Raw genomic sequence first — 27,522 nt, forward strand, 5'->3', positions numbered from 1 at the left:
TTGGTGTCCCTATTAACTTCAAACAGAAAAATATAATTTATCAGAATAAATTAAATATTTGTCGTTGACACGTTGGAACTTGTAAGATATACTATACCCAAAGAATTTCAATCCAAGCTTAAAGAAAGAATATTATCATAATATTCTGAATAGTTATTATAGTTGTTTTTGAGTTAGCTTATTTCTCTCCTATATTAAGATATATATATAATTAATATGTGTGAACATTCATTGTTAAAACACTTTTTAAATATTAATTGTTCATAGATCGGTAAATTGTTTTGTTATATATTCTATTCTTTTTTTTTATTATTTTATGTGAGATTAAGTGGTCGTGACAATCTATTTTAAGGAGGGCTCCGGATAGTCCGTCAACAGAGCGCCGACAGTCGTGCTGACAACGACAGCCGGTTCCTTATCTGTTGGGGTTACGAAAGTGAGGAGCGATGCGAAACGCATCATCTTGCTTCCCGCCTGCCTCAGTTGACTTGTTTCATCCGAGGCTCGAACAGGGAATTTTAGTTGCTGTAACTAAAAAAGTTAAAACATACCGTTTCCCTAAAGCGCAAGTGGTTAGTGTAGTAGTTTCCTCATAAACTTGAGTAATATTTGTAATCCAATATTAATATGCTCATGAAGGCATTGAATGATCAGTGTGTAAGCGTCAGTCATTTTAAAGTGCCTTACTTTCTAATTCTTTTAACTGTAGTTCCAAAACACATGTTCCTATTGAATCATGATTACAAAAAAAAGACTGGTCATCCTAAGTTCTTATATGAAAATAGAATAGATCTAGATAATTTATCCTCAGAAGACATGTAGTGTATCCAAATCCGATAGCGTAATCTTATTAATAAATTCTATCATTCTCATTAGAGGTGTGCACCTCTAGCGGTAGGAGCAGGCATAGGGGCCCTTTCTTGGGAGGCTATGATCAGGTTTTGCGACCTGGTCATGGCGTTCCGTGAGGCTGAGGAGCGCGAAAGGGAGTGGGATCCCTCTTCGGCTTCTCAGCGAAGAAGGCGGAGTGAGCGGCACGGGCGCGAAGCTCCCGTTCATCTCCTGTAGGGGCTGTCGGGTGCCGGGTGCGGGGGTGCCCGGTACTTGGCTGTCGGTCCGGTGGTGAGGTGGCGCAAGGTGGCTCCTGTGCACCGCTCACGTTGTGTCTCCGAGACGACGTCCTGCAGGATTTTCCCGGGGATGGAGTGCCGTCCTATTATCAGGATGGGTACCGGCGACGGCGAGCCTTCGGCGCGCACTATGCGGTACCGTGGGTTTCGTGGAGTCGGAGTGGTGGGGCTCGATGGGGTTTAGTCGGTAGTCGGTTTTGCGGGGTAGCTCTTGCGTGGCTCAGGGCAACCAGTAGTCACAAACTTAAGAAAAAAGTAGATAATTCATTTAAGCTTAAATTAAAAGATTAACGAATGATACTATATATCAGTATATACAAATATTATACTAATCCACATGTTCCTATAAATGTTTTCTATCGAAAGTTTTTTCTGTGTGAGTGAGCAAATACAATGGAACTTAGACAATTAAAGAAAATATTTCAGCTCATTGATCTTTAGATTGTTCACGCTTTTAAAACCAAAGTCGTTTTTGACGTGTTTTTGACAGAACAATAAGATTTCTTTACAAAGTTACAAAAAGGATTTGCTACTTAATTAAAGCCTAATTTAGAAGAAGCACTGGTAACGACCGAAGTTTTTGCCCACAAAGAATGTAATGTAATAAAATGTTTTTTTATCTAGTAACGTTTTGTATTTTAATTCGCTTATGTTTTATAATATATAAGAATTATTTTCAAACATACTATTTCTATTAAATACATTCGATGCTGTGTTTCCTTCAATTATAAAAAATACAAATTTGTCACTTGAAATTTGGTACTGTACTTTTTTTTTTTAAGATCGACCCTAATTGCGTCAGAATGACGTATTGAACACAAACAGTTGAATGTCGGCGACGGATCCACGTGCCGTGATTTATTTAATCCAAATTCTTCACTTCGTTTATTAAGCAGAGTCAAGATTAATACTGAGAGCTTAACGTAAGACATGAACCCGCCGGCTTCGACCCCCGCCCCGTTGCCGAGCACCCGCGTGACGACGACAGATAAGCTAATTACTTATTGTGATTTACCAACCGGTTCCTCGGCGAAATTTTTCATCAGATTTTAGGGAAGAATCCTGAATAATAAGCAGACGCCGTCCACCGCAATGACGGCAATTAACCGGACAATTTAACTTTTTTAATTGCGAATCGAGATTTGTAGAATGCAAAGGTCGAACGCGTTCTTCGTTATAATTTTTTTTATTATCGAATCATTTTTTATGTTTTTTTTTTAATTTATTGCTTAGATTGGTGGACGAGCTCACAGCCCACACGGTGTTAAGTGGTTACTGGAGCCCATGGACATCTACAATGTAAGTGCGCCACCCACCTTGAGATATAAGTTCTAAGGTCTCAGTATAGTTACAACGGCTGCCCCGCCCTTCAAACCGAAACGCATTACTGCTTCATGGCAGAAATAGGCAGAGAGATGGTAACTACCCATGCGGACTCATAAGACGTCCTACCACCATTAAAGATCCTTTGCTTAGTTATAAAACTATTATAAAAGTAGCAATAGCAGTGCAGCTTTCTTCAATAAATAATCTACTAGCTGTAGAAGTTAAAAAAATAATATAAACTTTTCATTTGAGTCCCGAGCTTCATAATCTTAGTTTTTTTCCGTTGTAGCGAACCGAACTTGCTTACGAAACTTTTCCGAACTTAAATCCTCAACAAAGAAACTCGAAACTGCGAACAAAGTTAAACAAAAGCAGAAAACCTTGTTCAGTCATATTATCGTGCACCGAGAATGAAAGCCACAATATTTATTTAGGCACGTTCAATGCCTGCATGGAGATAAGTTAGCGACTCGAGAAATACCATATTATTACGCGAAAGCGATTTCGGGTTCGCGTTATAATCGGAATTTCGAAATGAGCATAGACAATGTAAACACGACAATAGGAGCAACAGTAGGGGCTTGCTAAAACTCGTATCGGCTGCGTGCCACTCGTGCGATAACAAAACGTGGCGTCTTTGTCAAATTATAAAGCAAAGGAATGTCGTAAATGGGGCTTCGGCTCAGCGATATCAAGGGTTAAGGGCGACTCGCTCCTAATATGAGGTATGATACGATTAGCTCCGAATTCCCGACTTCGGACGGAACCTAATTATGTTTTGTGATATCGTTTACGCAGATTTCACTTTAATACATTTTTACTCAATAACAATGGCGTCTCATCGGAATATATATCTCATACACATATTACACTAGTTGTCAGTAATTTTTTCGATAATATTTCAAGCGGCAATAAATTGTTGGAAACTTTGTCCGTATCTGTCGAGCGATAGAAGGCTACAATCGATTGACAGTCGGATGACTCTGACGTTATGAAAACTCGCCAATATTAAATGTTGAACGTTTCGAAATTGGAATGGTGCGATATCTACAGAGAATAAAACAACCGCAGAGCAAACACTATTCAGTTTTATTACATAGAAAAGAGACCTCAGTAAAATCCCCGGGCGGCAATCCCGTAAATCTCTATTTGTCGCAACTAAAACAGGTCACGGCGGAAGGCTATTACGATCCCTAAATGCTGCCGAACTCCCTGTAGAACGGTCTAATCCACTCCGAACGGGCTGGTGTCAAACGCAGGCCAGGGTTGTTTGTATTGTTTATTGTCGCGGCGCTCGTTCTCACGGCAAAGACGCCGCCAATGCCGTCGTCGTCAGAGACCATGTTTCAATTGATGGAGTCGAAAACTCCCCGAGGCGAACTATTCTGTTCTTGCTCTAGAACAATACTTATACTCGTTCAATGTCTATTTGCCTTAGTTTATGACACTTATTGTCTAGAACAATCCGTACCTAATTATTCGCGCAGTTCCTTTTTTACTGGTGTACTGGTGTTTTTTTATCGCAGTTTTACTGGTGGTAGGACCTCTTGTGAGTCCGCGCGGGTAGGTACCACCGCCCTGCCTATTTCTGCCATGAAGCAGTATTGCGTTTCGGTTTGAAAGGTGGGGCAGCCGTTGTTACTATACTGAGATCTTAGAACTTATATCTCAAGGTAGGTGGCGCATTTACGTTGTAGATGTCCATGGGCTCTAGAAACCACTTAACACCAGGCGGACTGTGAGATCGTCCACCCATCTAAGCAATAAAAAAAAAGTTCTTAAATTGTTGTGCCCAAATGCAAGAGAGAGTGTGATCGTAGGTGAAAAGCGTCCCGATAATAATAGTGTTCGTTAAGAAGTTTTCTTGACTTTATTGTCACTTTTTTGTAAGGTCGATCTCTCAACACGTTATAAAGTGCTTAGTCAGTTGAATAGTTTTTATGGAAGAGTTCGCCGTTCGGGCGCGACGAGCAAAACACCGAGAAGCCAACAGAATGGAACAAAACACTTGAAACAATATCGCGACAGAGCGGCAATCATTCCTGTTTTATCTCAGTTTGCGCACGCTGTGCCGCGGAAACTGCTCTAATAAAAAACTACCATGTGCTGCACACATCCACTCTCGTACAGCCCACTGCAGTATTGTTAGTGCACCTGTTTTATTATTATTAAACTTCTCCTAAACCCTCATCCGTTGGTTTGTTTCAGATTCATTGAATAGCAACATCGAAGGAAAAGCAAGAGATTATTATAATTAACAATAGCCTTTACATAAAAAAAAACCTGAAGCGCAGAGGAGGAAACAATGCTATTTAAATTTATTTAAAAGTCTTGCAAAAGAGCAAAGAGAAGAATTTTCAAGAAGGCAATGTGAGACTGGGCAGCATTTATAATCGTGTCCCGTGACGTCATGCTGAGCGATATACCGAGACGCACCAAAGCCGTTTCCATGGAAACCGGCGGACTACCTCTAGTGTCAACATTTGCTTTGCTCACTATTGTCGCAGGTGAGAAACAGTTTTTATAACGCAGTTTCCGAGTTTTCTGATTCACAGATTCAGACTTGCAGTGTTATTCCAATGATTGTATGTATTATGAGCTATGATCCCGCATGGGCTGATATCACAATCTTATCTGTTTCTACCTGAATTAGTTATGCTTTACGGAGTTTGTACTATTGGCAAGTGTTGTACAATATAGTGAATAATTCGATCTCATATCGTTACGTTATAAGAGTATAATATATAAGCTATAAGAGTATAATATATAAGAGTATAAGGTAACGATATGAGATCGAATTATTACGGATAGAGATCCGAGTATATAAACGAAAGTTGTATTATAAATTAAGACTACCTACTTAAAACTGAATAACTACTGCGCATTATCTTTTTCATTGAAAACTTAATTCAATTAGGCCTCATTTGGAGCTTAGACTCATCTAATTATTAATACTAGTGGGCCTACTACTATTGAAATTGTAAGTTTGTACACTATTATGATTCTATTTTCAAAGACCATTATACTTCTATAATCACGAATTTCGCCAAGACTACACTATAGAAAAATATTAATAAAGACAAACAATATTTAATCTACTCTCAATTTGACCACAGATGTCAAGAACAAAAGTTTGAAAATAAATAAATAGTATGCATGCGTGTGTATGTATGTAGTGTGTGTAATGTTTTCTTTATTGACTTAATGTATCTTTTATGTATTATTTAAAAAAAAAATAGCATTCTGCACTTCTTCTCTATATTCTCTATAAGTGTGGAAAATTTCATATTCCTCCGTCGGCGCAATTTTCGTAAAAAGGTATACAAAGTTTTTCCTTCACGTATTAATTAGGTATAGATTGAATTATGAATTTAAAAAAAAAGTATTTATCTAATAGTTAACACTTAATCGTAATCTTTAATTACGGTTTAGCGAGTGTAAGTTTTGTCCTTAAAAACTTACAGAAAGGAAATATAATAGATAAAGTTTTCTGTACGTTATTGAAAAACGGTCACTATACTTCAACTCATATTGTTTCGAGGGATTGATATTTATGGTAGGATATCTTCTATATTATAATACAATTTTATTTTTAAAGAATTTATAATAAAAATTGTCACTTTATATTTCATTAATTAATAACTCAATGATCACCAAAGAAAATAAAGGCGGTGAATATCTCGACTACAGTTTTAAGGAATTTTGTCTGAATAACATTTTACTCCTTTGTAGTCCTTGTCATATAAACTGCGGCATTATCTTCTGATGTTACATTATATAAGTTTAAATACAAAAAAAAGCATGAATTGTCACTTTGCCCAAAAATGCATAGAGCTCTGAATACAGTTCACGACGCGATGTCGCGGTAAAGGCTTAGTAAATTAAAGGCAGCGGTAAGTTTTCGAACTGAAAGCCGAGTAGTAATAAGCCCTGGACGTTAATGGGGAGCTTGATGAAAAGCTTAATATCCAGCATTCCGTGCCTCTTTGAAAGCATTAATTTTCTCTTCCTGCCTCCGGACGAACTAATTCGGACACATTAAAATGTTTGCAAATGTCAGTGGCCAAACGTAAACACGACGGTTTCGCAGTATCTATATATTAATACGTGAAGCAAAAACCTTGTATCTCTTTATACGAAAATTGTGCGGGTGGAGGAGTATGAAATTTTCCACACTTATAGAGAATATAGAGAAGAAGTGCACAATGCTAATATTTTTTAAAAATTATGCATATAAGATACATTAAATCAATAAAGAAAACATTACACACACTACCATGTATTTGACACACACACATATACTCTTTGTTTATTGCACTGAAGTATTGTCATACTTTTGTTATTGCTTAAAGTCTGTAGTAAAATTGAAAAGAGGTTAGTATAGTTTATCTTTAATATTACGAATATTTGCCTATAGTGTAGTCTTGGCGAAATCTGTAACAATAGGACCATAATAATGTTAAAACTTATAATTTCAATTAATTATAGTCGAATTTCGACTACTGCGGGACCACTAGTAATGACAGATATACATATTTTCAGATTACGTAAATTTAATATTTTGGATTACGTAACTTTTCTATCGATCATTCTTATAATTTTTAATGTGAATTATAGCGGTGATTTTAGCTGTAAACGATACAATAAAAAAATATCTATGTATATATATAAAAATTAATTGCTGTTCGTTAGTCTCGATAAAACTCGGGAACGGCTGGACTGATTTGGCTAATTTTGGTCTTAAATTACTTGTGGAAGTCCAGAGAAGGTTTAAAATATAAAAATGCTCGGAATTACTTAAATAAAAATAACAATTTTGTTTTTCTTTTGATGTCCCTCCCGTCGGACGGATTCCTTTTGTTTGTTTTAAGTTTATTTTATACAAAAGTTTATGTCTTATTTATCGATTGAGGCACTACGAAGTCTGCCGAGTCAGCTAGTTTAAAATAAATTACAAAGGTCGTAATCTAGAAAATAAACCATTTGAATCTGCTTAGGTTTTTGCAGTGTCTATTATCTAGATATATAATACAAACAGTTATCTATTATATAGTTACATTAGAGTTTAAAACGCTATGTATTGGAAGCTTAGTGTATGTCTGTATTTAAGCAAATAACACTTATATTTAAGTGTTATTTTAAAATCAAGAATTGCTTATTTTTCAAGTATTCGAGAATGTTCACATACATTTGTAGAAGGAATTCACTCAATTTGTTTTACTGACAGACCTTAATGTTTGCGTCAGTCAAGCTGCATTTCCGACGTTTCGTTTTTGTATTTGCTTTCGGTTCCATGTTCAACATCTGTTAACAAAATAACTGCTCTAAAGCAGACTTTTATTAACGATTTGTAATTTCTATTGCCCTAATTTCAACTGAGAGCTTTTCATCTTTGATAGAGATTACTAGAGGTATTTCTTCTTAGTCGTTCGCTTTACTTGAGGATCATATCTTTTTTGTAGTCTTCTCATTGTTTTTATCCATTTACGTCTATATTTTTCCTAGTAGTGAGCTTCATTGACCGACATTTCAATAACCATTTCCCAGATACTAAATAGTAAACAATTATAACAAATTGAAATGTTATTTAGTTAAAATACTTGTGATGCTTCAACGTGATTACATTATGCAGAATAGTTGACCTCCTATTGTTACAGTTCAACCGCAGTGTACTGAAACGGTTTGTAGTTTAAACTAACGTCGCTCCAGATTCCCTCATGTACCAGACGTAAGAACCCCACTGGATTCCGAGTTTAATTGAAAACACTATACATCCTTTCTTTTAATTGTTTAAAAGCTCACGCGGCCTGCGTGCCGAGCGTTATAATTACGCATTCTTTTACATTCTCCTTAAATAAATAATGCTAGTTGCTTTGTTCTGGAAATTTTTGATTGTTGTGAATGTATTCGTATTATTTGGATCGGCTACTTGAGTTGCCAATCGGTGTAAATCAACTTGATCTATTGTATAGTTTAATTTTAGTTTTTTTTTTAATGATCACGTTGAGTTACAGCCATAATTGTGTTTTAATTTTGGGCCACTTATAATATTAATAATTAAAAAATACTAATACCGAGGCTTACTTGTTCAAATGCCGAGAAAATACCCAGGAAAGTGTCTGACTGGATATTTGCACTGGGTAATTTGCGTTTTTGTTGAAGGATAGGAAATGAAAAGAATTGACCTGATAATGTAATTGCAACATTAACATTATTATAAAAATTGTCTATTTGTCTATTGCTATTATCCGTCTTAGACTTGGCCATGTTAGCTCCCCAGTTTTTCTTGCCAAAATTAGAGTCCGAGACCATTCTCTTTGTCAGTTTGGATAAGATGAGGGTACCTTGGAGCACTATTTCTTCGACTTCAACATTGGCAAAATCAACGCCCAAGGCGTTGGAGCCAATTCTTAAAAAAAGGGTGCGTGTACTTATGTACGCGCGTAAGAAGTTATATATTTTTTTTATGCAATTTTTTTTTTTAATCAATTTGAAAAAATATTGATTAAACAACATCCTCAAACATGCATATTGGACATCCCTTTTCTTGACATCGTATAAATTCGGTAATTCTCGGTACGGTTCGGAAAGTTCACCTGCGGCTATATTCAGACTCGCCAAGTTACGTCGGTCGTATTGTAATGAGCGATTTAGTGGGCAACTTCATTCTGTTAATTTTGTGTTACGGTGCGCGCGCATCGTAAAATTTCACTCTCATCAATTTTTCATAACGCGCCTAAAGAAGTATAACTTCAAAAAACAGGTAGGCAGGAAGCTTATCAGCTCATTAACGGTAATCAATAAAGATGATACTATATTGATGGCATAGTCTAATACGGCAAATGGCCACAAAATAATAGTAGTAATAGTGGCAACACAGCAATCTATTTTCTTAAGAATTGATCGATTAATATACTCTCAATTTGATACAGTTATTAATCAGCCAACTAAAATACTAAACAAAGAACATAATATTTACTTCATCAAACTGTCTCCAAAGCCGAAATTGTAGTACAGTTAATCATCGGATTGATTGTATGGAAATTGGTGTCGGTACGCGGTGAATTCGACGCTGTTCCGTCAGAATGTAATTATAGAGCTCGATAGCTGTGAAATACTCTGTGTAATTAAATCCTATAATCTCGCGACACGTACTGTGATATTAATTATACAAGTAATTTAGTGTGAAGCCTCATCGTAACGTAACAATTTATGTGTTAGTAAGATACATAATATATAGAATAGAAGAATAGAATCAATGAAACAAATTCCAAACTGAAGTGTTGGGAATTCTTAAGCTAGACTAGAGAAAAGGATCCAACGTCGAGAAGTTTAGTTTTTTTTATTCTACTTCGTTTTATTCATCAGGAAACTGATGTGTATTACGTATCTTCATGTCGCTCTATTCGTATTTTCTTGATAAGTTTTAATACAAAGTTAGGGATACAATTTTTATTACAATCAAAAGGGTTTTTTTATTGCTTAGATGGGTGGATAAGCTCACAGCCCACCTGGTGTTAACTGGCTACTGGAGCCCACATACATTTACAACGTAAATGCGCCACCCACCTTGAGATATAAGTTGTAAGGTCTCAGTATAGTTACAACGGATGCCCCACCCTTCAAGCCGAAACGCATTACTGCTTCACGGCAGAAATAGGCGCGGTGTTGGAACTTTCCCAGTGCGGACTCACATGAGGTCCTACCATCAGTAATCTCAGTATCACCAGCTTCTCCTCAGATCTCAAAAATGTACTCGGAAGGATGCGATGGTCCTGGAGTTATTATTTTGCCTGTCTTGAGATAGGTTTCATATTAATATACCTTAATAGTTTGATAGTCCAAACTTATTGCGGTTTTTTTTTTCATATTAGCCTAAAATGCGTTTTGTAACTTTAGGTGAGAGGATTATTTTAGGCTTAGTTTAAATTGAATACAATTTTTTTATTCAGCAAGTACATGGTTGTATTATAGACCTTCCACTTATCGCATAGAAGATTAAGATCCTTTCTATTCATTGCGTACCGATGAATACTATAGAAATGTAATAAAAAATGGCTAGAAAGCATAATTACTTTAGGACAATAGTGAAAAAGAACGATGATAATAACTTGACCGGGAGCACAACGTTCGCTGCTGTTACTGAAAATTTCAGATAAATATCAGTTTTCAAAAACACCCTACAAGATGATGACTATCGAAATACTTATTCTAATTAACACATCGTTTTCAACGAAAAAACGTTTTTTTTATTTTTTTATTGCTTAGATGGGTGGACGAGCTCACAGCCCACCTGGTGTTAAGTGGTTACTGCAGCCCATAGACATCTACAACGTAAATGCGCCACCCACCTAGAGATATAAGTTCTAAGGTCTCAATTATAGTTACAACGGCTGCCCCACCCTTCAAACCGAAACGCATTACTGCTTCACGGCAGAAATAGGCAGGGTGGTGGTACCTACCCGTGCAGACTCACAAGAGGTCCTACCACCAGTAAATTTATTATAAAACGTATATATATATTATAAAATAATATAAAAATTTATTATAAAACGATCTGAGATTATTATTTTCGCTATTTGTAAATCTTATTCGAAAAGCGTTCGAAATTCAGGTTTGTCGATATTCGATTAAAATTATTGTTCACGAAGCGACAGCTAATGAACGTGGCGTATCTGGGAGCTATTAATTTTCGTTTGACACAGACGGGCTGAGGCGCATGAAGCGGTGACACGAAAGCCCTTGCAGCCATTGTTTATTTTCGCTATTTATCCTTCAACTAAACCGGTCTTCATAGATTTGATTTTCATTTATTTACCAAGAGTACCAAATGTGATATTTGAATGATTTGCTTGAAACAAAATAAAAACAATTAAATTTTAAGATAGGTTCGAGTCATGTAATTTAATCAAGAATCAATTATGTGGCACGATGTAAAATAATGACTGTGATAGAAACTATGATTCGCAGAAGAAATATGTAGTTACTATGGTGGTCGTGATATATTCAGGAAGCAATACAAGTAACTAACAACTACTTATGATAATATTATAGTTCGTAACTATAATTTGCTTAATTACTGGAGGCAGGACGTCTTGTGAGTCCGCACGGGTAGGTACCACCATCTTCCCTATTTCTGCCGTGAAGCAGTAATGCGTCTCGGTTTGAAGGCTGGAGCAGCCTTTTTACTATACTGAGACCTCAGAACTCATATCTCAAGGTAGGTGGAGACATTTACGTTGTAGACGTTTATGGGCTCCAGTAACTACGTAATACCAGGTTGACCGTGAGTTCGTCCATGCATCTAAGCAAGAAAAAAAAACGTATGATTAAGTTTTGGGCTCCAGCAACCACTTAATACCAGGTTGGCCGTGAGTTCGTTCATGCATCTATGCAATAAAAAAAAAACGTATGATATTTTTTTTTATTGAGTAATTCAAAATTGAACATATAAACCAATTGGATGACTAAATGCAAAACTTACCGTGTAGGTATTCAATAATACTCGTACAAGAATTCACGTTATTCACGTTATTTATTTAATATTATTTGTTGATGATAATGAAAACAGTTGGTGAACCGCAGAACCGGCTCCGTTGCCGCAATGAGCTTAATTTGAGGCATTCATTATACTGAAGGCTTTTGTTTTATTACGTTATGAATTTTAATACATTCATTTTTCTGTGAACATTGTTTAATTGGATTGAATGTGACGTTTATCGTCAAAAGTTTGTTGCATTTTCATGAAAGTTTTCAATATCTTAGCAAGCATATAAAAGTGCTCAAGGAATGTTAATTTTTAAAAAGATTAATAAGCTTTGTAATGATTGCTGTGTGGTGTGGGCTACGTAACTTTTTCATTGAGTGGGTCATGTGAGGAGACTAAGGGATTCACTGGAGAATGGGCAGTAGTGTTCTGTGAGTAAGTATTACACTAGCATACTGTGATGCCCAGTTGGTGTTTGTAGCGGTAAGGATTTATGTAAAGCAGCACGTGTAGATATCGAGATAGGTGGCAGCATTCACATTGCTATTTCTGTACGCTCCAGTTTTCCTCCAACGGAAAAAAAAAATCCTTCTGATATCGCCTCTCTTCTATAATATTATCAAAAGGATATCAGTGCTGAAGAAAAAAATATACTTGTTGACAGCAAATTAGAATAGGGATGTTTTTATAACAGTGAAAGGTTTCCGTGTCGTTGCGATCTATAGGATAAGATACGCGTAAGCATCGCGCGATGTGATTTTGTTAATTGAAATCTCGCACGAAGTTACCAATCTTTCTAAGAAAATGAGTCTTTATGGTAAATTACGAGCTATTATTTTACTTATGTATATTTTAATCTTCAAACGAATTGAAATCGCAGTTTAAGATATATTATCAGTTATTATTTTACTTATGTACTGGTGGTAGGACTTGTGAGTCCGCGCGGGTAGGTACCACCGCCCTGCCTATTTCTGCCGTGAAGCAGTAATGCGTTTCGGCTTGAAGGGTGGGCCAGCCGTTGTAACTATTACTTGAGACCTTAGAACTTATATCTCAAGGTGGGTGGCGCATTTACGTTGTAGATGTCTATGGGCTCCAGTAACCACTTAACACCAGGTGGTCTGTGAGCTCGTCCACCAATCTAAGGAATAAAAAATAAAAAGAATATGTACATATATTCTATTCTTGAAACGAATTGAAATTGCAGTAGAAATATATGTTTTTGACATGTGCTAATATGCTAATAGGCTTAAGATGAAATAGGTAGATTATGAATTATTAAAAGAATCGCCACATCTTCTAGTCCGTATATAGGGTCACGGGTTTTGATTAATTTTACAAAATTGCGGTCGGCCCATGCATCAATGTATTCATCCTTTACGCGGTCAGTGGGAAAAGCGGAAAAATTCATTTCATCTCCCACATTAACTGAATTGAATGAAAATGTTCGGTGTTCTGAAATCTCGCGCGATGTCATTAATCGTTTTGACGTCACGGTACGGGACATTTAGTGTGACCCTTTTTATGCGCCGGTCTATGCCATTCACGTCCTAATCGGTAGAGGTCGAAATTGGTATCGTACGAATATCTGAAATAGAGAGTGTTTATTGCTTCAATATTTCAAAGTCATATTACACACACTAGTACACGGTGGACGAGCTCAAGATGTATCTGGTATTAACTGGTTTTCAAAGCTTAAAGACATCACAATATGAATGTCGTCACCCACTTTGCGACATGAGGTGAACGTTTCAAGTGAATTGTATGATGATAGATAGACAGATCAGCTTACGGTCCGTCGCAGATATTACTACGTGTGCTCTGGCGTCCACTTTGACACAGTACGGTTGAAATTTCAGTTCTGATAATTACCATGTACAGTGATAGAAATACAAAGTTTCGTATGTAAATAATAACGACCAAAATAATATTATTTATATGGAACGTAAACGTTGTTACAGAGGCGAAATTCAGTCAATTAAGAATTTTTGGACACTAGAAATGTCAAGTATTTAGTTCGTACTAGAGGTCCCGCAGTAGTCGAAATTCGCCAGATGGTCTGATTTCTTAGAAGGACTCGCGCCCTCCCAAAGGTCTTACTACCGCTTAGCTCGTACTCTTAAATCGGATACGGTAGTAACTATGCCCCCCCTCGTAGACCCCTCAGGCCGACTCGCGGCGTTCGATGATGACGAAAAAGCAGAGCTGCTGGCCGATACATTGCAAACCCAGTGCACGCCCAGCACTCAATCCGTGGACCCTGTTCATGTAGAATTAGTAGACAGTGAGGTAGAACGCAGAGCCTCCTTGCCACCCTCTGATGCGTTACCACCCGTTACCCCGATGGAAGTTAAAGACTTGATCAAAGACCTACGTCCTCGCAAGGCTCCCGGTTCCGACGGTATATCCAACCGCGTTATTAAACTTCTACCCGTCCAACTCATCGTGATGTTGGCATCTATTTTCAATGCCGCTATGGCGAACTGTATCTTTCCCGCGGTGTGGAAAGAAGCGGACGTTATCGGCATACATAAACCCGGTAAACCAAAAAATGATCCGACGAGCTACCGCCCGATTAGCCTCCTCATGTCTCTAGGCAAACTGTATGAGCGTCTGCTCTACAAACGCCTCAGAGACTTCGTCTCATCCAAGGGCATTCTTATCGATGAACAATTCGGATTCCGTACAAATCACTCATGCGTTCAACAGGTGCACCGCCTCACGGAGCACATTCTTGTGGGGCTTAATCGACCAAAACCGTTATACACGGGAGCTCTCTTCTTCGACGTCGCAAAAGCGTTCGACAAAGTCTGGCACAATGGTTTGATTTTCAAACTATTCAACATGGGCGTGCCGGATAGTCTCGTGCTCATCATACGGGACTTCTTGTCGAACCGCTCTTTTCGATATCGAGTCGAGGGAACCCGCTCCTCCCCACGACCTCTCACAGCTGGAGTCCCGCAAGGCTCTGTCCTCTCACCCCTCCTATTTAGCTTATTCGTCAACGATATTCCCCGGTCGCCGCCGACCCATTTAGCTTTATTCGCCGACGACACGACTGTTTACTATTCTAGTAGAAATAAGTCCCTAATCGCGAAGAAGCTTCAGAGCGCAGCCCTAGCCCTAGGACAGTGGTTCCGAAAATGGCGCATAGACATCAACCCAGCGAAAAGTACTGCGGTGCTATTTCAGAGGGGAAGCTCCACACGGATTTCCTCCCGGATTAGGAGGAGGAATCTCACACCCCCGATTACTCTCTTTAGACAACCCATACCCTGGGCCAGGAAGGTCAAGTACCTGGGCGTTACCCTGGATGCATCGATGACATTCCGCCCGCATATAAAATCAGTCCGTGACCGTGCCGCGTTTATTCTCGGTAGACTCTACCCCATGATCTGTAAGCGGAGTAAAATGTCCCTTCGGAACAAGGTGACACTTTACAAAACTTGCATAAGGCCCGTCATGACTTACGCGAGTGTGGTGTTCGCTCACGCGGCCCGCACACACATAGACACCCTCCAATCCCTACAATCCCGCTTTTGCAGGTTAGCTGTCGGGGCTCCGTGGTTCGTGAGGAACGTTGACCTACACGACGACCTGGGCCTCGAATCAATTCGGAAATACATGAAGTCAGCGTCGGAACGATACTTCGATAAGGCTATGCGTCATGATAATCGCCTTATCGTTGCCGCCGCTGACTACTCCCCGAATCCTGATCATGCAGGAGCCAGTCACCGTCGACGCCCTAGACACGTCCTTACGGATCCATCAGATCCAATAACCTTTGCATTAGATGCCTTCAGCTCTAATACTAGGGGCAGGCTTAGGGACCCCGGTAACCGTACTCGTCGAACTCGACAAAGAGGTCGACGTGCAACCTAACCCATGCATCAGCCCGCTGAGTTTCTCGCCGGATCTTCTCAGCGGGTCGCGATTCCGATCCGGTAGTAGATTCATTCGCGAAACAATTGCTCTTGAGTTGTTAGGTCTCCTTCGGAGGCGCTCGGGCAGTTGTTAGCAAATCCCACCCCTCTTGGCTGAGCCTTTGCTCGCCCACCTGTCCTGGTGAAACTGGAAAGGCCTTCGGGCCACCAGTAAACTTTCAATCATAAAAAAAAAAAAAAAAAAAAAAAAAAAAAAAAAAAAAAAAAAAAAAAAAAAAAAAAAAAAAAAAAAAAAAAAAAAAAAAAAAAAGTCGAAATTCGACTATAATTATTTGGAATTGTAAGTTTGTACACTATTATGATTGTATTTTAAACTTTTATAATCACAAATTTCGCCAAGGCTACACTATAAAAAAATATTAATAAAGAAAAACAATATTTAATCTATTCTCAATTTGACAACAGACGTCAAGAACAAAAGTTGGACAATAAATAGTATGCATGCGTGTGTGCGTCAAATACATGGTATGTAGTGTGTGTAATGATTTCTTTATTGATTTAATGTATCTTTTGTGCATTATTTTGAAAAAGTATTAGCATTGTGCACTTCTTCTTTATATTCTGTATAAGTGTGGAAAATTTCATAGTCCTCCGTCCTCGCAATTTTCGTAAAAAGGGATACAAAGTTTTTGCTTCACGTATTAATATATAGATTTCACTACATTGGTAATATGACACTTTATAAAAGCAAATCGATTACCTTAAGCATCAGACCTCGGCAATTTTACATTTTTGTTTGTGCCGGCCTGACCCAATTTAAAGCAATTTGAAATGCCGATTCGACCTGTATTTCTTCTGATTGTATTTGGCTACTGTGGCAAATAATGCTGATTCGACCATTGATACAACTGAATTGTTGATTGGGAGAATCCTGGTCGGTTGCTAATTAATTGTTCTGGATATGCGCAAAAAATGCAAGTTTGCTTTTTGATATTAATTGAATTGTTTCTTATCAATGCGTTGAAATTACAAGTAAAATCACCAAATAATCGGTTTTCTTTCATTCAATAGTTGACCTGATAGTAATTTCTTACTGTCACTTCATGGCAATGCCAAGGGAACATCTTAATTATCGCCTACTGAGAAGATCTAATTTTATACTTTTATCGACCAGGAGGGAAATATTGTTAAAAAAATAACAGTTACCTCCTCAAAGGCGATCTTAAGTAAAATAATCTTTAACAATGAGATTTATTGACTTTCAGATCGTATGCTCTAAGTATGACTTTATGACAATTATAGTAAAACTCAAAGAACGTAAAATGGAACGGACTTACAAACCATACCATACCATAACATAAAAATGTTAAAAATAGTTTTACATTTAATAATACATTAATTAGAAGATTAACAAAGTGGCGAAAGTTATTCGTTTGGTATTAAAAGTACTGTATTGAACGATTTTATTTTATTTTAATAGGCAGAATAAGCTCATGATGCACAGGATATTAAGCTATCTTCCAATAGGATAAGGTGAAAGTTTTATTGACATTGAGACGACTACCTTGCTAAAATGCAATTTAGACTGCACGATTGCTACGCACCAATAATAACCAAGAAACCGGTACCAACCAATTTAACAGTACTAAATATTTGAATTAGACGCATTTATATGTATAAAAGAAGAGTAGCTGTAATTATTGTTTTACGTAAAAATAAAGTTACACCGTACTACTGCATGAACTAAGACTAGATAAAAGAATATATCGACGCTTGAAAGGCAAACGTGACTAAGCGACAATGCGTGAACTTTACAGTAGACTAATTTAAAGTTGAAATACCTGAAAAAAAAATATTTTAACGAATCTAGCTAGCAGCTGTAGGACTGAAATGATTTTAATAGACCTAGAAATATATTTTTTTTGCGCATCGAATATGGTTATTGCCTATCGTTTATGTACAAAGCAGTTTTTGTCGCTTAGTGACATTTGCCTTTCAAGCGTCGATATAAATTTCGAACTAAACTTAAGACTTGAATGTAATAAATCCCAGAACCTATAATGAAAAAGCTAACTTAGCTTCTTTACTTTGATTGTATAGTTATTACGTTTAATTAAAGTCGAAAATTGGCAAGTGAATAAAGTTATTATGTGATACATACTCCTTTCATACGAATTATTTACGGTAAGCAATATATCACGTGTTAATACGAATAAAAGACGTGAGCTCAATGTGGTGTACTGAATTGTGAGTTATATTTACTTTACAATGGCACAAGCCTTTTGTATAGTTACAAGACGCCTACACTCTCGCGTTAACAGTATACATAAACTTTACATTACGGCTCGTGGGTGTACGATTATTAAGTAAATATTTAAGAAGGCCAAAACGATAAGCTACTAATAGTTGAGTTGGGAAAATGTGGACTAAGAAACTACTTACTTAACCTAATATTTGAAGTTTTTGGAACGAAGTTCCTTATGGGACGATGCGGAGGGGTACCCTAACCGGGAAAAAACGTCCGTAACGTAAGATTTCTTCTGTTTAGTTTGTTATCAACAGGTGTCGCTGCACGTAAATTCAACAATTCCTGAATCGCGGTGACGAGATGTTACACAGTTGATAGATGTTCTCGTATTTCTCTTGCTAGATCATATTTACCTGGCGTAGGGGATACCGTGATCACGCAGGCGGTTCCACCACGGCGAGGCTGCTCCATTGCACTGTGGAGTGGTTGACCCTTGCGATTATTTTTATTTTTATCAATAAAAAAATCATAATAAAAAATGTATGCCCGAGTAATTATTTTCTTTATACTTCGAATGGAACTTAAAATTAATATTTTTATAGGAACTTCGTTACTATCCGGTGTCCCACGCCCACGACACCACATATGTATTTTTTTAAATTGCATTCCGGTGTTATTGAACTGACGGTCTTCCTCGTGTAAAATAATTGCCGAAGTCCATAGATATCAAAATGTTAATGTTGCCACCCACCCGCGGGTATAAGGTTGAAGTCTCAGTTGTATTCCATTACAGCTGTGCCATTTTTAAAGCTGGAACACATAATTGCTTAATTGCTTTTCTGCAAGTCGTGCTTCTGATTTTAAGAGAGTACAATACTTTGTTTTGACTCGATATCAATGATTATTCCATCATTTCGTTTTTCCTATCGCACCGCCCGCCACCGGAGTAGAGTTCACCATACTACCTGGAGCCACTGCGTTCATCCACAGTGCGCTTCCAGATATCGTTTTTGCCGCGTACCATCTTGCTTTTCAATCAGTTCCCCTCCACTTATCACTCACCATCAAGTGGGTTGACTGTATGCTCGTGTGCCTCCAAGGGCAATAAAAAAACCCTAAGCATTAATAAAGCAGAATTAAGTAAATAAGGATACTCTAAAGAAGAATGGATGAATATGCTCTGAAAACTCAATGAGGACATACAAATGTGAGGTTGAACTTTAAAAATAATTGAACAAATTGTTTTTTTCAATCGTTGGATTCAAGAGTAAATGTCTCCTCTATTATTCCTTTCGCCGGATCTTCTCAGCGGGTCGCGATTCCGATCTGGTAGTAGATTCATTCGCGAAGCAATTGCTCTTGAGTTAATAGGTCTCCTTCCGTAGGCGCTCGGGCAGTTGTTAGCAAATCCCACCCCTCCTGGCTGAGCTTTTGTTCGCCCACCTATCCTGGTGAAACTAGAAAGGCCTCCGGGCCACCAGTAATCTTTTAATCATAAAAAAAACCACACGATTGTAAATGATGTTTGTAAGTATGAAACGTTTTTTGTTCAAGGTCAACTACAAGGGTCAGGATATAACGAGCCGGAGCCAGAATTTCTGTCGCCCTTAGAAAATCTGACCGTAGCACAAGGGAGAGATGTTCATTTCACTTGCACCGTTAATCATTTGGGAACTTATAAGGTACGCGACAATTACATTGGTATTTTTATATTACGAGACAGCGTTTTCCTATTTTTACCTTAATAACAATACAAAATATGTATTTCGCTTGGTGAAAGATTATTTGGTTCAAGCGACATTTCGCTTAATACGCGACATTCATATTTGTTAATACGCTTTTATTAGCTTCAGACGTATGTATGTTAGTATGTAACGGAATCTTTGAACATGATTTTGAGCCCCTTCAAAACGTCGGATTAACTCGAAATTTGGCATACTTATTAAGGACCGACGACAATACAATATTGAAAAAAATATTTTGAAAAAATTGAAACTCAACTAAAAAATGAAAAATAAATAATAGTTTAAAAAAACTAAAAAAATACGCTTTTATAGAAAACCGAACTATAAAATATTATCAAAATAACCCTTCTACTCATATCTGTTCATAAAATATTTATAACTACTGATACCATGCACCCCACGCTTTTTTTTTACAAAACAAATCATTTTTTTTCCACTCATTTTAATTTTTACACACAAATTAATTAAAATTTATTTTCAATTTTTTAGTTGGTTTTTCTATAAAAGCGTATTTTTTTTGTTTTTTTAAATGTACGTTTTATTTGGTATTAGCATCAACGATTCAATGTTTTTAATTTAATTTCAATTAAGCTTACTCCATTGAAATAGCTGAAGAAGTTTTTTTGTTATAATATATTTTCCAAATTTTAAACTTTAAATGCCTCTTCTGTAATGTTGCAAAAATGTCGCTTAAACCAGATAGCCTTTTACTCCTCGATATGTAATCTTAAAAAAAATATCTAGTTTTTGCTAAATATACGTAGCTTAGAATTGCTTGTGAGTAGAGCTTCTATTATGGTTAAGTACCCAATAAATTGAAACATATTGCAGTAGTAGGGTGAAAATATGTGTTATATAAATAGCTGGTTTTGTGTTTCACAGGAAAGCTCATGTCCAAAAAAATAAATGACATAAATCTCATCGAGTTTATTAACAAGTATATTAACATAGATGATGACCGAGCTTTGCTCGTTTTTTTTTAATAACGCCATCTTGTTGTTTCTTTAAAGCAGTTGGTTGCCCTCAATTAACAAAAATAGTATTATTATTCGCTAATAGATGTCGGGAAGAGTTGATTATTGAAAACACGAATAAAACAACATTTTCTGAAAATAAATCGTAGCTAGATCGATTTATCGCCCCCAAAATCCCCTGGATACAACATTTTATGAAAATCGTTGGAGCCGTTTTACGAGATTCCGATTATATACATATACCTATATTAATATACAAGAATTGCTCGTTTAAAGGTATAAGATTATTATAAGATTCGATTCGATGAGTTAATTAGTGAAATACGTAGAAAATCATGTTGCTATTTTCATAAACGAAGTATTGTTCGAGGATAAAGTCGATAAGAGAATTAAAATGTTTGTTATTCTAATAATGGGACGATTTATCTTAACGGATAACGGTGGGTAGTTTACGTAATCTTGTACCGCGACTTTGTGAACTCTCCGTGTTTTGTGGTAAAGTTTTCCTTGTACCATTCAACTGAAGAAGTTCATAAGTATTCTTAGGTAAACCTGCATTTAGTTTACTTCTAAAGATTTTATTTACTTTTATTAGAGTTGGGAAAGGATCGTTTTAAAAAAATTAAACAGTCCTCAAATATTTTAATCGCATTTAACACGTGCTCTCTTTCAATCAGTAGTAATAGTGCATAGATATCAGCGAGTACTTTGTTGGAGATCTCTTTGGACAATAAAAGCTTGGGACTATACAGGTGGCCTGGATAAAATCGGACACGAAGACGATTCTGGCGATCCACACACACATGGTGACACTGAACCCGCGACTGTCAGTTACACACAACGGGCACAACACTTGGAAGTTGTATATCAGCAATGTGGAGCCCAAAGACTCTGGTACCTACATGTGTCAGATTAACACTGATCCAATGATGAGTCAGGTAAGTGGCTGTTTTATCGATTTGTTGATGGTTAGGTGTAATTTTTTATTATCGACTAGCTGACCCGGCAGACTTCGTAGTGCCTCAATCGATAAATAAAAGACTTACTTTTGTAAAAACTTTGTACTAAAAAGAATTACTTTTGTATAAAATAAACTTAAAACAAACAAAAGAAATCGGTCCAATGGGGGACACATCAAAGGAAAAACAAAATTGACATTTTTATTTAATTCCGAGCATTTTTATATTGATTTACCTTTTAAACCTTCTCTGGACTTCCAGAAATAATTCAAGACCAAAATTAGCCAAATCGGTCCAGCCGTTCTCGAGTTTTAGCGAGCGAACGAACGAACAGCAATTCATTTTAATATATATATAGATAGATAGATAGATTATCACTAGCCGAAAATTGTTCACTGTTGAATACTGGTCTCCTTGAAGGTAAGTCTGTAAGCTCTGTGATCTATTGGGTCGTGGGATCAGCTTCATAAACTCGCAGTTGATATTTTAATTTTATTCCTTCTATGTCACCGATATGTTTCTGCAATAGTTTTTTTTCGAACCTTCTCATTTCTCTTTTAAAAGTATAGTGAAACTTCGAGCGTTGTCCTTTCCATAAAATTTTGTATCACTTTAAGTTTTCTCTTGAGGTATTAGGTACAATGGAGACAATTGATCAATAGGCGAAAATAAGGCAAGCTTTTTTTTGTCTTGTAATGGAAATATCGAAGCAGAATATGTTTAGTACGGAATATGAAAATTCTAAGATAAAGCATAATATCTCATCCCGAGCACCGTTACTGGACAGTAATGTTAAATAAAATAAATCTGCTGTTATTTATGAAAACTGCAATATTTGTTTTAAAATTAAATAGAAGAATCAATTATCTTTGTGAATTTTATGAATAAAAAACCTATCATCTTAGTATAACCTAAAATTCCTAAAAAAGAAATTTTGGTATTTACAAATGAAACCTTTTACCTAGTATAATTAATTACTCACAATAACTAATTTGTACTACTATTTTCGTAGCATAAGAACATCAAAATGTATATGACATGAACATATTTATTATGACACGAACATATTATGCATTAAATAGGTAATATCATATAAAAATTTCAAAACTAGTTCAGTTAAAGCAATACAATTAATTACTAGCGGCCCGCTCCGGCTCCGCACGGGTCTTTAACAAAAATCTCAACGATATTTGACGTTGTTTTATTTTTTCAAATAAAAGAACACTTATTGCGGCATAACTATAATAATTAAACATATGCTGTCGCGACACTTTTTGTAAATAATAATGTGTTCTACAAAGTCGTAGTATATTATTTTATTCTATCATAAATAGTTTTCGCAGGGCACGCGATGTAAAGAATATTTTAGGTAATTTTTTTACACCTTGGATTTATTGGAGTTTTAGTAAGGATCGCTATTTTTTTTTTTTTTTTCAAAAAATGTTTATAGCCTATGTCACTCGGGAATAGTTTAACTTCCAAACAGTGATAGAATTTTTCAAATCGGTTCAGTAGTTTCGAGGCCTATTCAATACAAACAAACAAACAAATCTTTCCTCTTTATAATATTAGTATAGATATAGAAGTATAGATGATGTAAGTAGTATTCATCAAAGTTCAAAACGGAATGTGTCTATATTCGTAGGTAGGTATAGTACAGTAAATAGGTTGTTGAACATGGTTCACATTACTCCATTTAATTAGGGTATCATTGCTTATCTATGGACGGTAATTACAATCAGTTTCCGTGTCGTTGACTCGGTTTGGACGCCGCCCGTATGTTTATTCAGTCTGAAAACATAGTAGGACCCATAGTATTTAATGTGGCTTTTTGTTTCCGTTCGATTTGTTTGATAAATTCGATTGTGTAAACAATAAATATTGAATCGTCTTCTATTTAGTACCGTTTGAAAGTCGTGAATTAAAATTTTATTTAACAATTATATTGTGTTTGTTTATTAACTTACATGACATTATTTTATGAATAAGTAAATAAAGGGTGTATTTATTTTCAACAACAAAATCCTATCCTAGCTATGGCTATCATTAAAACTTTGTAAAAAGAACTGATGCATGTCAATAGGCCAGAACTTAATTGATCGTCACTACGGATACTTATATTCAAAGAACGGCTAACCTTAACCCTTCTAAAATTTGTTTAACCAACTTATATTTGATTTTACATGTTCTATAAAAGCCAAAACCCGTTGGCCAGCTTTTGATATTGAGCAGTAACGTCTCTAATATTAAAATTTATGCAATCGACCGAGGCTTGCAGACCTGCACCCGATTTCACGAGCCAAATGTTTCACCAGCTAAATTATGTGATCGTATTTCTTGCATTGTCATTTTTTTTATAAAAATCAGACTATGAAACGTTTTTCTTTTAGATTTCTTTATTTGATATGTGTAACTGTAGATGCGTTTGATTTACCTATTCCAGTTCCAGATACACTATAAGATACCAGATAGGACCAAGCATTATATAGCAAAGATAATTTGCCATCTGTCATAACACAGAGAATCCTAATTTAGGGCCGGATGACCGTGTGTGATTTATTGCCATTAACCATCTGTGTTCAAAAACGCTATGTTTATATTAAGTTCTTCGTAATTCAATTAAATGAGTTTTATCAACGCTTCACTTTTTCAAACTCTCCAATTCAAACAAGGAAAACGATGACGCCGACATTATTTTGTTGGATCGTTCTAGTTTGAATAAATAACACATGTTGAGCGACTTTTGACGAACGGGAAATTGTTATTCAAACTAAACGCAAACAAAGATGTAACCTCATCTGAAACATGTCAACGCGACGGGAGAAATTTGTTCAAAGACGAGACTCCGACATGCCGTTCGCGAAACAACTTTGATACAATGTTATTATAATGCCTACCTGGGTCTCTGGCCTTTGGGTGCCACTGTGTGTGTGTGTGCTCTGTTATTTTGCGTAATCTGTACATCGTGTCGGCGAACATCGGCATTGTTTCAGAAGGGTTTTACGTTGTATTTTTTTTGGTCTCATAATTTTCAGGTACATCCCAATTTTTCTCATGTTTTAGTGTAATATTTTTTGTAGATTACCCTAAATTTTTCATCAGTCATTTACGTCTTATATTCTTGTATCTATTTCAATAATATTCAAAACTATTATCCTCTTACCTATTCCAATACTATTCTATACTATTAAATTCTTGTATATCTGTACATTGAATATTCCGTGATGTCTATGGGATATTAATGTAACAATTTTGGCACAGATTCAAAAACGACTGCGCTTTCATATCCCTCGTAGCAGTCTCTATCAATCTCTATCGTCGATTATGCTGTAGACGTTGATATGTTACTCAATAGTGTTAGTATCAGTTAGATGTTGTGAATTTTATTTTTATGTAAAATCTGCAAGGGCATAGGCATTTTTTATAACTTACACTATGATTTTATAAATGAATTAAATTTTTACGGTATAATCTCACGTTAATTTTTTCTCATCATATAATTTCCTTTGATTATTATATTAGTTAACGGTGGGCAGCGGTTTGGCTCTGCCCCTGGCATTGCTGATGTCCATGAGGGACGGTAACCACTCACTATCAGGTAGGCTATATGCTCGTCTGCCTACAAGGGCAGTAAAAAAAAAATTCGACCTTTCGAATACTGTACAGTTTTGGTGGTTATAATAACGCGAGATTAAACCGAAAAAGTTGTAATCACGTCTACGACTCACTAAAATCGTAGTTAATGCCACATCATCATTGCATTGGGGTTACAATCTGAATTAGGGAATAGATTTACAAAATCAAGCAATAATTTAACTTCATACTTAAATTTATAACGTTACTAGCTGACCCGGCAAACGTTGTCTTGCCATATATAATATTTCTAGAGAATTTCTAGTGTAGAAAAAAAAAAAAATACTAACTTATTGGAAGTGTATAAGGATGTGGAATATGAGTGAAAAAGGCCTGGAGCGCTGTGAACGATGAGGGAATGTTGTTTAAAAATAACAAAACACCGAACATTAATTGTTTTAATTTATTAAAAGTAATAATCTAATATATAAAATTCTCGTGTCACAGTTTTCGTTGCCATACTCCTCCGAAACGGCTTGACCGATTTTGATGAAATTTTTTGTGCTTATCCGGTATCTATGAGAATCAGCCAACATCTGTTTTTCATCCCCCTAAATGTTAGGGGTAGTCCACCCCTAAATTTTTATTTTTTATTTTTAGACAAAGAAATTTATTTCTATTTTTTTATGATACAACATACAAAAATACATACAATCCTCAATTTTCACCCTTCTACGATCAACCCTTATTTTTTAATAGCCATTTTAGTAATTTAATCATTTTTCCTCTCCGGTCGAAAACTGATCAATCGTCATTTAATTAGTTATCCCCGCCAGATGTCTACAGGTGTCACTTCTCACCCTGTAAACAGCATGGAGTAGGGGTGTTACCTCTACAGTTTTCGGCTATTATTAGTGTTTATGCTTCAAGCGTAGTAGTTAAACATTTTTAGTTCATCGCCTTGCATGTCAGATGGAAAATCTACAAAAAAAATCCCTAAAGATTTCACTAACGATACAATCACAAATGTCGACGGATATCCAATATATCGTCGAAGGAATACACATAATGGTGGACAATCATTTATTAAAAACATCAGCAACACAGACATTGATATTGACAATCGTTGGGTCGTGCCATATTCGCCCCTGCTGAGCAAAACATACAATGTTCATATTAATGTTGAGTTCTGCAGTTCTGTGAAGAGCATCAAATACATTTGCAAGTATGTCCATAAAGGCAGTGACATGGCGGTGTTTAGAGTGGAAAATATGAATGTACCATGGCACACAAACATTCGCTTGAGGCCTTGAACAGGACATTGAAAGATATTAAAAACAACGACAAACTATTTGATGACACTCTGTTAGTCCTTTCAGGTGACTTCAGACAAACACTTCCCGTCATTCCACGTTCAACATACGCTGATGAAATCAACGCCTGCTTAAAATCATCGACATTGTGGCGTAATGTTGAAATATTACAGCTGAAAGTAAATACGCGCGTTCAAATGCTTCAAGATCCATCCGCTGAAACATTCTCAAAACAACTCTTAGATATCGGCGATGGAAAAGTCACTATAGCTGAAACTGTATACATAAAATTAGCGAATGATTTCTGCACTATCATTGATTCGCAAAATGCTCTCATTGAACAAATATTTCCCGATGTACACACGAATTACATAAATCTCGCGTGGCTTGCAGAAAGAGCAATGTTAGCTGCAAAAAATGTGGATGTTGACATTTTAAATCTGAAGATACAACAGTTATTGCCAGGGGACTTGGTATCATATAAATCTATTGATACAGTTTGCGATAACACTGAAGCTGTAAATTTTCCAACAGAGTTTTTGAACTCACTGGATTTGCCAGGCATGCCACCACATAACTTACAATTGAAGGTTGGATCTCCAATTATTTTGCTTCGTAATTTGAACCCGCCACGGCTATGCAACGGTACGCGATTAGTTATTAAAAATTAATGAAAAAAGTTATCGAAGGCACCATTTTAAATGGCAAGTTTCGAGGTGAAAATATATTGATAGCACGAATACCTATTATACCCACAGATGTGTCAATGCAATTTAAGCGTATTCAATTTCCGATTAGATTGCCATTTGCAATGACTATTAATAAATCCCAAGGCCAAACAATGTCTGTTTGTGGCTTAGATTTGAGCACACCATGTTTTTCA

At 36.3% G+C, this 27,522-nt stretch overlaps 1 protein-coding gene across 2 annotated transcripts in view; it reads left to right on the forward strand.

Moving 5' to 3' along the window:
- The window catches only part of LOC101746812 (lachesin), an 81,202-nt gene that overhangs the window by 13,421 nt on the left and 40,259 nt on the right, over window positions 1-27,522 (forward strand). The window contains exons 2-4 of one of the 2 annotated variants that reach the window (XM_012694114.4): window positions 4,665-4,963; window positions 19,630-19,757; window positions 21,547-21,732. In XM_012694114.4, coding sequence (XP_012549568.1) covers window positions 4,867-4,963; window positions 19,630-19,757; window positions 21,547-21,732 — 411 coding nt within the window. In that variant the 5' untranslated portion in view covers window positions 4,665-4,866. Of the gene's footprint in view, window positions 1-4,664; window positions 4,964-16,377; window positions 16,802-19,629; window positions 19,758-21,546; window positions 21,733-27,522 lie in introns of those variants that run through there. The other variant, XM_062669090.1, reaches the window with a different exon arrangement.

The sequence above is a fragment of the Bombyx mori genome, chromosome 6 (genome assembly GCF_030269925.1).
Source record: "Bombyx mori chromosome 6, ASM3026992v2".
In the NCBI taxonomy this organism is placed as follows: domain Eukaryota; kingdom Metazoa; phylum Arthropoda; class Insecta; order Lepidoptera; family Bombycidae; genus Bombyx; species Bombyx mori.